The 12,652-nt window shown below is 45.4% G+C and overlaps 1 protein-coding gene across 2 annotated transcripts in view; it reads right to left on the bottom strand.

Moving 5' to 3' along the window:
* Window positions 1-12,652, bottom strand: part of CTNNBIP1 (catenin beta interacting protein 1) — a 53,838-nt gene that overhangs the window by 21,665 nt on the left and 19,521 nt on the right. The window contains exons 1-2 of one of the 2 annotated variants that reach the window (XM_044667720.1): window positions 10,181-10,210; window positions 760-881 (exon numbers count right to left, since the gene is read on the bottom strand). In XM_044667720.1, coding sequence (XP_044523655.1) covers window positions 760-855 — 96 coding nt within the window. In that variant the 5' untranslated portion in view covers window positions 856-881; window positions 10,181-10,210. Of the gene's footprint in view, window positions 1-759; window positions 882-10,180; window positions 10,211-12,652 lie in introns of those variants that run through there. The other variant, XM_044667719.1, reaches the window with a different exon arrangement.

A 12,652-nucleotide genomic window follows, 5' to 3' on the forward strand; every position in this document is an offset into this window, starting at 1 on the left:
CATCCATGCCAACCTCACACCTCCCAAGAGGTCTGTGCTGTCTGCTCCCAGGCCAGAGTGTGTCCTGGCTCAAGAGTCCCAACCCCTTCAGAAAACTGAGACACTAATGCACTGCTCAGGGGATGTGAACTTAACCCAACCATTCTGGAAAGTAATATAGAACCATATCCAAAGGACTATAAAATTGTGTGTACCCTTTGATCCAACACTACCACTACCATGGCTGTATCCCAAAGACATAAAAAAGGGGGGGGGAAGGACGTATTTGTGGAAAAATATTTATAGCAGCCCTTTTTGTGGTGGCAAAAAAAAAAAAAAAAAGAATCGGTGTCTCCTTCCACAACATGGCAAATATGGAAATGTGCTTTATATGATAGCTCATGTAGAACCAATTGCAAAGTGCTTTACCATCTCAGGGAAGGGTGAGGGGAGGGAGGGAGGGAGAATTTAGAACTCGAAATATTAGAGAATGAATGCCAAAAATCATTTTTACATGTAATTGGGGAAAAATAAAGCATTACTAAATAAAATGATCTGAAAACAAAACAAAAAAGTTCCTGCCCATGCCCAATCTGGGCTCTGAGGCTGCTCTGCCCCTCCCCTGTCCCAGGAACTGTCACGCCCCATGTCCTGGAGTGGAGACAGGATGACTTCCCCAGGGATGGAGCCTGGCTCACCCCCAGGCACCTCCCATCACAACTCTGGGGTGACAGTGTTTCCCATCCTGGTCCACAGCTCTTAGTGTGACAGGGAACTTACATTTGATCCCATCTTCCTCAGCATGAGCAAGACCCGAACTTTCTGCTGAATGTACATCTCCTCCGGACTCTTCCCGGGAGCTCCCTCACGGTTCATTCCCCTCAGTCCAACTCCAGAGATTCCTGTGGAGCAAGGGACAGAGTCCAAGGGTGAGGCTGAGAGACACACCCGGAGGCAGAGAGGACTGGGTTGCAGAGCCCTGCTGGGCGACTCACTACTTTCTTTCCTCCCTAAAGCACCTTTCTTTACCCCAGAGGCCAAGCTGCTTTGTCAGTAGCTTGACAGCTGTCTGGGATGCTTGGGAATCTCCTTACTGACAGCTTGGAGTCAGTGTCAGTTCCCCTCTTCCTCCCTGCTGCCAGCTTTGGCCAGCTGGATTTAGCAACTATGTCCAGCAGCAGGAGCCAAGGACTGAGATGGGATATGGAAGAGAGTGCCAAACGTGCCCACTGCTCTTCTCAGCAGTGCTAGGGCCTGCCAACCCAGGAACACTCCCTGATTCACGACCCTCCTTGTCCCCTTCCTTCCAGCTCTGCTGCAGTCAACATTAGTCCAAGGGTATGTATGCCCTCCTCTTATCTCTCTGATTAGGTGCTGCCTGTGTCTGAGCTGCCTCTTCCCTCTGAAGGGGACAGTGGAGGAAGAGCCAAATACCACAGCCAGAGAAAGGCAAGCAAGTGGAGGTTTGAGCTCCAAGAGTTAGGAGGTTTATCGTTGTAGAAAGAGGAAATCCATTAAACTTACTATCCATACACTTACACAGTCATCCAAATCATACCCAACCCAACCTCAAATACACTGAGCCAAGATCACATCCTATTGTGATCTTCTCTGTTACAGAGGACCCCTGTGGAACAGGCATATCAGGATATGACTAAGATGTGAGAAGACAAAAAGTAAAATCCTTACAAAAAATAAACCCAATCCACAAGTGAGACATCAAGGGCGATATCATTAGCAAATTAGGGGAGCAAAGGATATATTAACTGTCAGATGGATAAGGGAAGAATTTATGACCAAACTAAAGACGGAGAGCATTATGGAATGTAAAATGGTCAATTTTGACTCCATCAAATTAAAAAGGTTTTGCACACAAAAAAAACCAATGCAGCCAAGATTAGAAGGAAAGCAGAAAACTAAGGTGAAAATTTTATAGCATTTTCTCTGATAAAGCCCTTGTTTCTCAAATATATGGAGAACTAAATCAAATTAATAAGAATATAAGTCATTCCCCCATTGATAAATAATCAAAGGATGTGGACAGAAAGCTTTCAAAGAAAGAAATCAAAGTTATATATAGTCATATAGAAAAAATGCTCTAAATCACTATTTAGAGGAATGCAAATGAAAGCAATTCTGAGGTATCACCGCATACCTATGAGATTGAATAATATGCCAGAAAAGGGAAATGACAAATATTGGAGAGGATGTAGGAAAATCGGATCATTAAGTGCATTGTTAGTAGAATTGTAAACTATTTTGGAGAGCAATTTGGAACTATGCCCAAAAGGCTATTAAACTGTGCATACTCATTGACCCAGCAATACCACTACTAGTGTACTACAGAGATCTTAAAAAAATAATAATAAAAGGAAAAGGATCTACATGCACAAAAATATTTATAGCAGCTCCTTTTGTGGTAGCAAAGAACTGGAAATTGAGGTGATGCCCATCAACTGGGAAATGGCTGAACATGGTGTACATGATGGAATATTACTATGCTATAAAAAATGAAGGGCAGGAAGATTTCGGAAAAACCTGGAAAGACTTACATGAACTGATACAAAGTGAAGTAAGCAGAACCAGGAGAACAATGTACACAGTAACAGCAATACTGTCGAAAGAACAACTATTACTGGCTTAGCAATTCTCTGCAATATGATGAGCCAAGACAATCCCAAAGGATTCATGACAAAAAAAGCCATTTCCCTCCAGAGAGAGAACTGATGGAGTCTGAATGCAGTCTGAAACATACTTTTTTTTTTTTTTTTTTTTTTACATTTTTTTTTAAACCCTTGTACTTCGGTGTATTGTCTCATAGGTGGAAGATTGGTAAGGGTGGGCAATGGGGGTCAAGTGACTTGCCCAGGGTCACACAGCTGGGAAGTGGCTGAGGCCAGGTTTGAACCTAGGACCTCCTGTCTCTAGGCCTGAGTCTCACTCCACTGAGCTACCCAGCTGCCCCTTGAAACATACTTTTTTAAAAGTTCTTTTTCTTTTTGGTCTGTGTTTTCTTTCACAACATTACTAATAGGGAAATATGTTTTACATGTCTGCACATATATAATTTATATAAAACTGCTTGCCTTCTCAATGAGGAGGAAGGGAGGGAGAGAATTTGTAACTCATGATTTTTAAATGAATGTTAAAAATGTATATATGTAATTAGTGAAAAAAAATTTTTTAAACCCTAAATGACACTCAACTTTAAAAATTGAGGCCAACTCCCACGTTCCAACCAAAACAGACTGACAAGTGGCCCAACTGTTTTCTTCAGTGATTTCAAGGAGTATTCTCAAACTTGAAAGAAATTGGCTACTTGCCCATGCATGTGGGTACTACGTATCATCAGCATGGACTCCACCCTTGCTTCCCCCAGCTTCCCATCCCTCTCTGTCCCTCACCTGTCTAAGGCTTCACCACCTGGAAGAGGGCAGCTCCTGTTGAGCAAGTCTGAAGTCTTGCCTCCTAAATCACCAGACTCCCTCTCTATTCAGAAAGGAGCCAGAAGAGAACATGCAGGGTATGGGAAAGTATGTTAAGAGCTAACTCATGGTTGAGTCAGAAATAATGCCACCCATCTGAGTGGCAGACCTTTAAAACTACTGGTGCTGTCAAGGTCCTACACCCTAGAGACCAGAGGAAATGGCCAAGGACAGCCCAGCAGCCTAGCCAGTCAGTCATCTCTCCATCGACATTCTTGGAGAGCCTGAGATTGAGCCACTCTCTCAGTGAGGATATTTTCTTTCCAAAGACCCTGACTGCTTTGGGCTTGCTGGGCTTACCCAACCCCAGATATATCAATTTCCTCATATATAGAATACAACAAAAATTTGAAAATACTTATTAAGCACCTACTATATGGAACACAGTATGCCAGAGGCGATGAATAACCAAGACAAAACTGATGCTGCTCTTGCCTTCTAGCAGCTGTTTGTTGGGGGCTCCTTTTTATTTGCTCATTCCATGCAAAGCATACATATCAAAGACTGACTAAGATCCCACAAACCTGACACAAAAAGAAACAGTCCTGATATGGGCAAAAAGGCAAAGCTGCCTAAAAGGACTAGTGGGGAAGTGTGGGGAATTCCCCAGCCAACTATGCAAGACCAGGGAATGGGTGACAAATAAGGTAAGCACCCGAAAAGTGGGGCCCAGTCCTCAAAAAACACCATCAGGAATTCTATGGCTTGAACAAAGAAAACTAATGACAATAAAGGGCTGGTTTTGTATTTTCTAAGCAGAACTGGAGGTAAGAGAAGGGACAGGACCACTAGGGGCTTTGGGGGGGGGGGGGAATTCTAACTGACAACAGAGAAGGCAGAGCTGATCGGTCCTGCTTTTAATTGTGTGTCAAGAAGAAAGGATTCTGGACTGGCAAGGACAAAACCAAAATGGCTAAAAAGGAATTATTGCTGATGACCCTCGACTAGAAAGAAGAGAGGAAGTAAGGGAGTACCTTGCAAGCCTGGATGAGTTCCAGTTGCCAGGCTCAGGCTCAGATGAATGGCATTCCAGGCTACTAAAAAATTGTGCTGCTAAGCTATGTCGGCAGAGGGAGCCCAGAGAAGAATGTTGGTGCTTGGGGCAGGGATGTGGAGATATCTGATACGGGGTGAGGGGTGGGGGAGAGAGTGGTAAACCAAATCTGGAAAGGGCTTACCTGGAGTGTGGGGAGCCCTAAGAAACCCATCTCTGAGATATCTCTGGGCTTCCACCTTTATTGTACTCTGAGTAGTTCTCCTATGAGCCACTTATAAATGATGCTGTGATGTCAGGGAAGGGGTAACCTATTTCCCAAGGACTCTGATCCGTCCTACCTTCAACATTGTATAGCACACTCTCAATCAATTCTATAACACCACCCACCCCAAAGTGTCAGAGTGAATATATATAGCACAGCAGTCACATCCCTCCACTACAGGATAAAGGAAGAACATGTGGGAGATGGAGCCTCGGGAAAGAAAAAAGAACAATTGCTATGGATGTAGCTGGTAGGCAGCCACTGGAACAGGGCTGGTCTAAGCATGGTTGGGGGAACAGAAGGGAGGTCCCACAGTTTCTGTCTCAAGTCCTTAGGCCTCTCTTCCTGTATTCTAGCTTCTCTGACTTTCCCCCTTGTTGCTATGGTAATGCCTTCCTCCTCTATCCCCCATTCTTCTTTCCTTGCTGAGGTGTCCTAGACAGGTGGCTGATACTAAAGCTTCAGCAGCTACCTATACTGGACACATTTCTCGCTGCCCCTTTGGATATCAGAGAGTGGGCAGCTGGATGAGAGGCTGGAGCAAGCAGAAGCCTCAGCCTTCCTGGGGGCTTGCTAAGAGTCTAGGCTGAGTATTCTGTCATGACAAAAGATTTTTTCAATTTGGCCAGTTCACCCTTTAGCACATTCCTAATAGCCTAGACTTAGAGGATAAAATAACAGAGTAGCCTCTTGAGGGAAAGTCACCAAAAAAATGTGAATCCTTACTAGACATAAGCTGTTTCCTCGGCCTTTGTCGGGGCCCTTGTGCATAAGTAAAAATGTTCATGAAATATTTTGCTAGAATAAAGAAAATAGTTGTAAAGAGTGTTCCGAATAGATGAAATGAGGGTGAAGCAAGAGGAAGCTCTGTCTTCATTAGAAAAATGATTTGGGAAATAGAATAAAGACCCTGGGGTCTAGATGTCTTTCTATTTGATGCCAGTAGCTAATTTGTCTGTAGCTACCAAATTGGGGAGAACTGGGCTCCCTCTCAATTTCAGTCTCAGGGCTCATAAGATCATAGATCTAGAGTGGGAAGGATCTCAGAGGCCATTTGGTCCAATCTCCTCCTTTTATGCTAGAGGCTGGCCCACCCTAGTTCCAAAAGGGATGTCAGTGATCTTTGAAAGAGTAGTGAGAATGGGAGAGGTCTCCTTAAGATTGGAGAAGAGCAAATATCCTGATTTCCAAAAATAGAAAGAGAATAAATAGCATTTACAAACTCTAGGTGTGTGGACTTGATTACAATTCTGAAAAAAAAATTTGTATTACAAAAGGGATGGTTAGTAAACACCTAGAAAAAGAAGCAATGATCTCAAAGAATCAGCCAGCATAGCTCCATCAATAGGCTCAGTGGACAGAGAGCTAGGCCTGGAAATGGAAGGTACTGGGTTCAAATCTGCTCTCAGATACTTCCTAGCTATATGGCCCTGGGCAAGTCACTTAACTCCAACTGCATAGCCCCTACTGTTTTTCTGTCTTGGAACTGATACTAATTATTGATTTTAAGCCAGAAGGTAAGGGTTAAAAAAAAATACAAGTCATGCCAAGCTGGAGGATATAATATAATATTAAAATACTGGAAGAACAGGAAAATGTTGCAGATATAGTTTATGTTTTAGAAAGCATTTGACAAATTATCTCATCCTTATTGACAAGTGACCAGATATGCAGGTAGCAGTTCATATAATTAACTGGGCTCAGAAATGGTCAAGAGGTCAGGCTTAAAGAGATGATCAATAACTATCCCTATGCAGATGATTTTCAGCTCTACCTGTTCTGCCCCAAACTCTCTGGATGTCTAGTAGACATCTTAAAGTCAGTACATCCAAAACTCATCATCTTTCCCCCCTAACCCCAACACCCCTTCTACCTTCTCGATTGCTGGTGAGGAAAACCCAATCCTCCCAACCCAAAGGCTCCCAATGTTGACTCATCACTATCTCTCACTGCCCCCATATTCAATCTATTGCTAAGGCCTGATGATTACGTCTTTGCAATGTCTTTCAAATATGCCCCCTTCTGTCCTCTTATACAGTCCCTACTCTGGTACAAACCTTCATCACTACACACACAGGTTATTGCAATCACCTGCTAGGGGGTCTGTCTGCCTCAAGTCTCTTCTCACTCCTATGTAGCTTCCATTCAGCCACTAAAGCATAAGTCCAACCATGTCACCTTTATATTCAATAAATTCCAGTGGCTTCCTATCGCCTCCAGGCCCAAATACAAAGTCTTCTGCTTGGCATTCAGAGCCCTTCCTAATCTAGCCCCTTCTGCCTTTCTAGTCTTCTCACACCTTCTGTCACAGTCTTTGATCCAGTGACACTGGCCTTCTGGCTGTTCCACAAACTAGACACTCCTCCTCTCAGCTCTGTGCCTTTTCTCTGGCTGTCCCTCATACCTAGAATTTTCTTCCTTCTCTCAGCCTACTGACCTCTCTGGCTCCCTTTAAGTCCCAACCTTTCACAGGAAGCCTTCCCCAAACCCTCTTAATTCCAGGGCCTTCCCTCTGTTAATTATTTCCTATTTATCCTGGATATACTTTGCTTTGAAGAAATGTGCCCCATTAGATGATAAGCTCCTAAGGGTTAGGAGCTGTCTTCTGCCTCTGTATCCTCAGCTCCTAGAATGTAACAGGTATTTAACATACATGCACTGATTGGCCTGACGTCAGTTTGTATGGGGAAGGTCTCCGGGCCACTTTATGCATTTTCATCACTGCCTCAGATAATGGCCAAGTGGCCCATTTTATAAAACTTGCAGATGGCACAATTCCAGGAGGGATGGCTGTTGACACATCAGCTAAGACGGTCAGGGCCCCAAAAGATCTGGCCAGACTGGAGCTCTGAGCTGGACCTAGTAGCCCAACATTAACTGGAGATAAAAGGATAGCCTTATGCTTGGGTTCCAAGGCCCAAACCCATCATTCTGAGGTCAGGAAGCTGCGGCCTGTCTAAAGAGAGCTGGCTCCACTGTGGCCTAATAAAGTACTCCCCAAAAGCTAATGCCATCTCAGGCAGGACCACAAGATGAGAGTATCAAGGCCTAGAGGAAACAGCACTTTTGTATCCTGCCCCAGTCAGACCATCAGGGGAGTTAAATGAGGTTGAGTTCTTGGAGTCACATTTTAGGAAAGACAGTGATGACCTGGAGTGTCCAGTGGAGATCAAGCAGGAGAGGGGAGTTTGGGATCAATTGTGTCACAAGGATCAAATGGAGAACTGGGCATGTTTATCCTGGAGAAGAGAAGACGCAGGGGCAATACATACCCAAGTATTTGAAGGACTGTCACATGGGACTCTTGCTCAGCCCCAGGGGAAAGGAGTAATGGGAGAAGCTGGGCAGAAGCTGTCCCACAGTGGGAGAGGCCATCCCAGGAAGTGCCAGGTTCCCATCCCTTGATAGCTTTACTTGGCCAGATGACAGGACTCCATCATGGGGCAGCAGCGATCTTTATTTATTTTTTTTTTATTTTTTTTTAAACCCTTGTACTTCAGTGTATTGTCTCATAGGTGGAAGATTGGTAAGGGTGGGCAATGGGGGTCAAGTGACTTGCCCAGGGTCACACAGCTGGGAAGTGTCTGAGGCCAGGTTTGAACCTAGGACCTCCTGTTTCTAGGCCTGACTCTCACTCCACTGAGCTACCCAGCTGCCCCCAGCAGTGATCTTTATTCAGGCACAGATTGGACTCATAGCCTCTAGGCTTCTTTCTGATGCTATGATTGTGTCAAGGCATCAGGGGCTGTCCTGGGGGTGCCCTTTACAGAGAAGTGAGGCCTTGTGCTCAGTCTGGCACAGACTTCCTTGCAGCTTCTTACCTCTCCAGTCTCACAGTTCTACCCTCTGCCTTCCCTTTAACCCACATCTGGAAAGGGTCCTGTGTGCTTCTTAATGAGTAGCAAAGAACACTCCTCCTATAAAGTCTTCCTACAATTACCATGTAGACTGGGGAAGAGTTGAATGGAGCTTTCTAACATGGCTCAAGCTGGAAAGCTCAGAGACAGGTGAAAGCATGGCCCAACACTTTTGTGTTTTATTTCCTGATCTCCCAGGTCCTCTGTGAAACATGCTGGTGCATTAAAACCTGCATTTTAAGGCAGTGACAGACTTGGGCTACATTTAGTTCTTTCATGTGAAATCTGCAGCTCTTCCCAATCTGTATTTAAAACATTAAATGGGGACAGCTAGGTGGCTCAGTGGATATAGCAGCAGGCCTGGAGATGGGAGGTCCTGGGTTCAAATCTGGATTCAGACACTTCCTAGCTGTGTGAACCAATCACTGAATCTCCACTGCTTGGGTCTTACCATTCTTCTGTCTTGGAATTGATATTTAGTAAGGTGAAATGGTACTAGCATCTAGGAGGCTTAAAACAGCCATGTGTGGCTCTTCTGGTTACCAGGGCCTGCATCTTAAAGCCCTGGGCTTTGGTGTGTCCCTCTCATGCCAGTAGGCAGTAGGCAGCAGGCAGCGAGAGCATTTATTAAGGCTCAGTAGAAGCATACAGCTGGGAGGGTGGGGGTTTGGGACTGCTGCCCATCATCCAGCTCCTCTCCACAGTGACCCTTACACGAAGTTTACGGACTTTGAAAAGCTGGGGAATGCCCAGAGGACAGGAACCAGGATAGAGGAAGACCACAAGCTCATGCCACAGGAGGATTTGCTGAAGGAATTGGGTATGTTTAGGCTAGAGAAGAGAAGACTCCAAGAGTGCATGAGAGCATCTTCAGGCCAGCCGCCTGGAGGGGGAATCGGGCTGTTCTGCCTGGCCTCAGAAGGAAGACCTGGGAGCAAGGGATGGAAGTGTCATGGGGGCACATTAGAGCTGCTGTCAGGAAAGCTTCTAGCTATCCCCACATGCCTTGGAGGTCTTTAACAAAGGCTGGATGCCTGAAACAGGATGAAGCTGGCCGGCTTCGGGGCAGATTCGGAGTCTGGGATTCTCTGATTCTTGCCTTCTCGGCCCTCCTCCAAATCTCAGGAAGAATCTCATCCCGTCAAGCCTTCTGCATGTCCTCACGGGGCTTCTGGAATGTCCAGCGATGGCTTGTTCCCAGGAGTGGGCAGGCATGGTCCTGAGTCCCAAACCCAGTTCTGATGTCAAGTTCTTCAAAGCCAGAGGAGCATTTGTGTGCCGGCCACTAGGTGTCAGCCCTGACGAGAGCACCAGAGCCCCGAAGCCCCATGTGCTGCTGGGGAGGTCCCATAAGGACGGCCGCAGGGAGCAGGCTCCTACAAGGGTCTGGGACTGACCCAAGACGAACCATTCCTTCTCCCCAAATGGAAACCACATTCAAGGAAACAGCCATTGAGGCCCTCTCATTCCCCTTCCATGTTACCTCCTACATGGGACTCAAAGGGAGAAATAACTTCTATAGGGAGCACCAAATGACCTCCTTTACAGGGGCAGTGATGTGACTACAAGGGCAGAAGTCTGATTTGTTATAGTTACTAACCGTAGCAACTCCTGGGCAGCTGTGGATTTGGAGTCGGGAAAGTCCAAGTTCAAATCCTGCCTCAGGAACTTACTGGTTGGTGATCCCAGACAATTCCCTTTAGACTTGCTCTGCTACAGTTTCCTCATCTGTAAAATGAAGAGCTAGACTCAATAATTTCTAGGATTTCTTCTAGCTCTACATCTATGATCCTATGATCTTAAAGACCAATATTATTTCCTCCTTTCTGTTGAAGGTTAACTAGGATGCACATCAGGCTGGGAGTCAGGGAAACCCAAGTTCAAATCCAGTCCTAGATACTTACTAGCTGTGTGACCCTGGACAAGTCACTGAACACTGTTTACCTCAGTTTCCTTGTTTGTCAAATGGGCTAGGTAAAGAAATGGCAAACTACTCCAGTATCTTGTCCAAGAAAACCCTAAATGGAGCCACAAAAAGTCAGATATGATTGAAAAACAACGAGGCAGCTGGGTAGCTCAGTGGATTGAGAGTCAGGCCTAGAGACGGGAGGTCCTAGGTTCAAATCCAGCCTCAGACACTTCCCAAATGTGTGACCCTGGGCAAGTCACTTGACCCCCATTGCCCACCCTTACCACTCTTCCACTGAGGAGCCAATACACAGAAGTTAAGAGTTTGAGAGAAGAAAAAAAAAAAAAAGAAAGAAAGAAAAACAACCAAAAAACCTCTTTTTGTCACCTTCATTGCTTTCACAAGGGTCTTCAATTCTACATGCTATAATTATAGAATTATGCCCAGGCCTAGCAAAAAACTTCAGGAATGGCTCCCAGTGCCTCGCCTATTTCCATCAAAATTAGTTTCTGGGGTTCAGATTCACCCAGCACTCAGCCATTGCTTAAAGGTTTGCAAAGCTCTCTTTCTGTCTTACCTGATTTGACCCTTACCACCATCTTGGGAGACAGGTGCTATGATTAACCCCATTTTACAGATAAGGATACTGAGATAGGGAGGTGAAATAACTTGCCCAGGGTCACACCACTGCAGTCCAGCCTTCTAACCACTGTGTTTCCCAGCTCTGTGGGAAATGATGCTATCACACATTTCAATGTGTTTCCTTTGCAGAAATTACTTAAGTTACTATCAGGCCTGCTTCTTATAAGCAAAAATCATCCTTCCCCTCAATGTCTGGCCTCTGTTTTAGCTTCCCTAAGTTTTATTCGGCATTTCTGGTCTCCTATCCTTGACTCCAAAAAGAAGTTGAGTTCTACTGGTAGAGTAGAAAGACTCAGAGAAGGTAGAAGGGTCTGTTCTGGCCATGGAGGCAGGAAGACTCAGGCTCATATCTGGCTTATTCCCTGGGTGAATGTGGGCAACCATTTCATCTCTCTGGGCCTCCATTTCCCTAACTGTAAAATAGGCAGAACAATAACTGCAATACTACTAATCATGATAATAACAAGCATTTCTAGAGGGCTTTGCAAAATGCTTTATAAATATTACTGCATGGGTAGTTGTGAGGCACCCGTGTGACAATGTATGCCAAGTTCTTTGCAAATTCAATATTGAGTGGCTGGGGATCTCAGCTCAAGGGAATGATTTTTTCTCTCATTCCAATCTAAATGATTTTCAAAAAATGATGCTGTGGACAGCTATGAGATGTTAGTCATCAGCTGACAATAAATGCCAGATTAGCAGCTCTTATCCTCCCCATCAGGCCCCTATTCCCAACAAGGGTTCAAGTAACCATTTCAATAAATTTACATTCTGTAACTGCACCTTAATTATTCCAATTTTGCTTTCAGGCAAGCTCGGTGGTGCCATAGTGGATAGAGAACTGGGCCTGTGGTCAGGAAGACTCAGCTTCCTGAGTTCAAATCTGGCCTCAGACACTTACTAGCTGTGTGACCCTGGACTGGTCACTTAACCCAGTGTACCTCAACTTCCTCAACTGTGACATCAGTTGGAGAAGGAAATGGCAAACCACCCCAGCCTCTTTGCCAAGAAAACCCCAAATGCAGTCACCAAGAGTCTGAAATGGCCAAACAACTACTTTTGCTTTCACCCCCTCCCCACAAACCTGGCTTCCCAAGGTGGGCAATTTGCTTTCTCGGGCCCTGCCACCCATCATTTGCTTCTACAGTCTGAGGCCCAGCTGAGAACACTCTAGAAGCTGACCACAGAAATACCACAAAGAGAAAATGACCCAAAAAGAACAACAGTCCTCATCTGGGTTAGCCACATTGGCAGAGAGGCAAGAGGTGTCACATTATCGTGCTGAATGGTGTCACTGGGCAAAGAGAGGAAAACCCTGTGACTTTAGTCAGCAGAGAGTAGATAGGCCCAAGGGAGATGCCTGAGGCATACAGATTACGTGACTTGTTCAGGGTCATCTAGCTAGCCCAGGCCACCATGCAAGGCACCATGCAGCCCTTCAGAGCCATAAGACAGCACAGACAATATATCCACTCTCCATCCCCCCAGTGGCGGAGGCCTGCTCTGAGTGGTAGGGAAGGG

Source organism: Gracilinanus agilis, chromosome 3 (assembly GCF_016433145.1).
Source record: "Gracilinanus agilis isolate LMUSP501 chromosome 3, AgileGrace, whole genome shotgun sequence".
Classification (NCBI taxonomy): Eukaryota; Metazoa; Chordata; class Mammalia; order Didelphimorphia; family Didelphidae; genus Gracilinanus; species Gracilinanus agilis.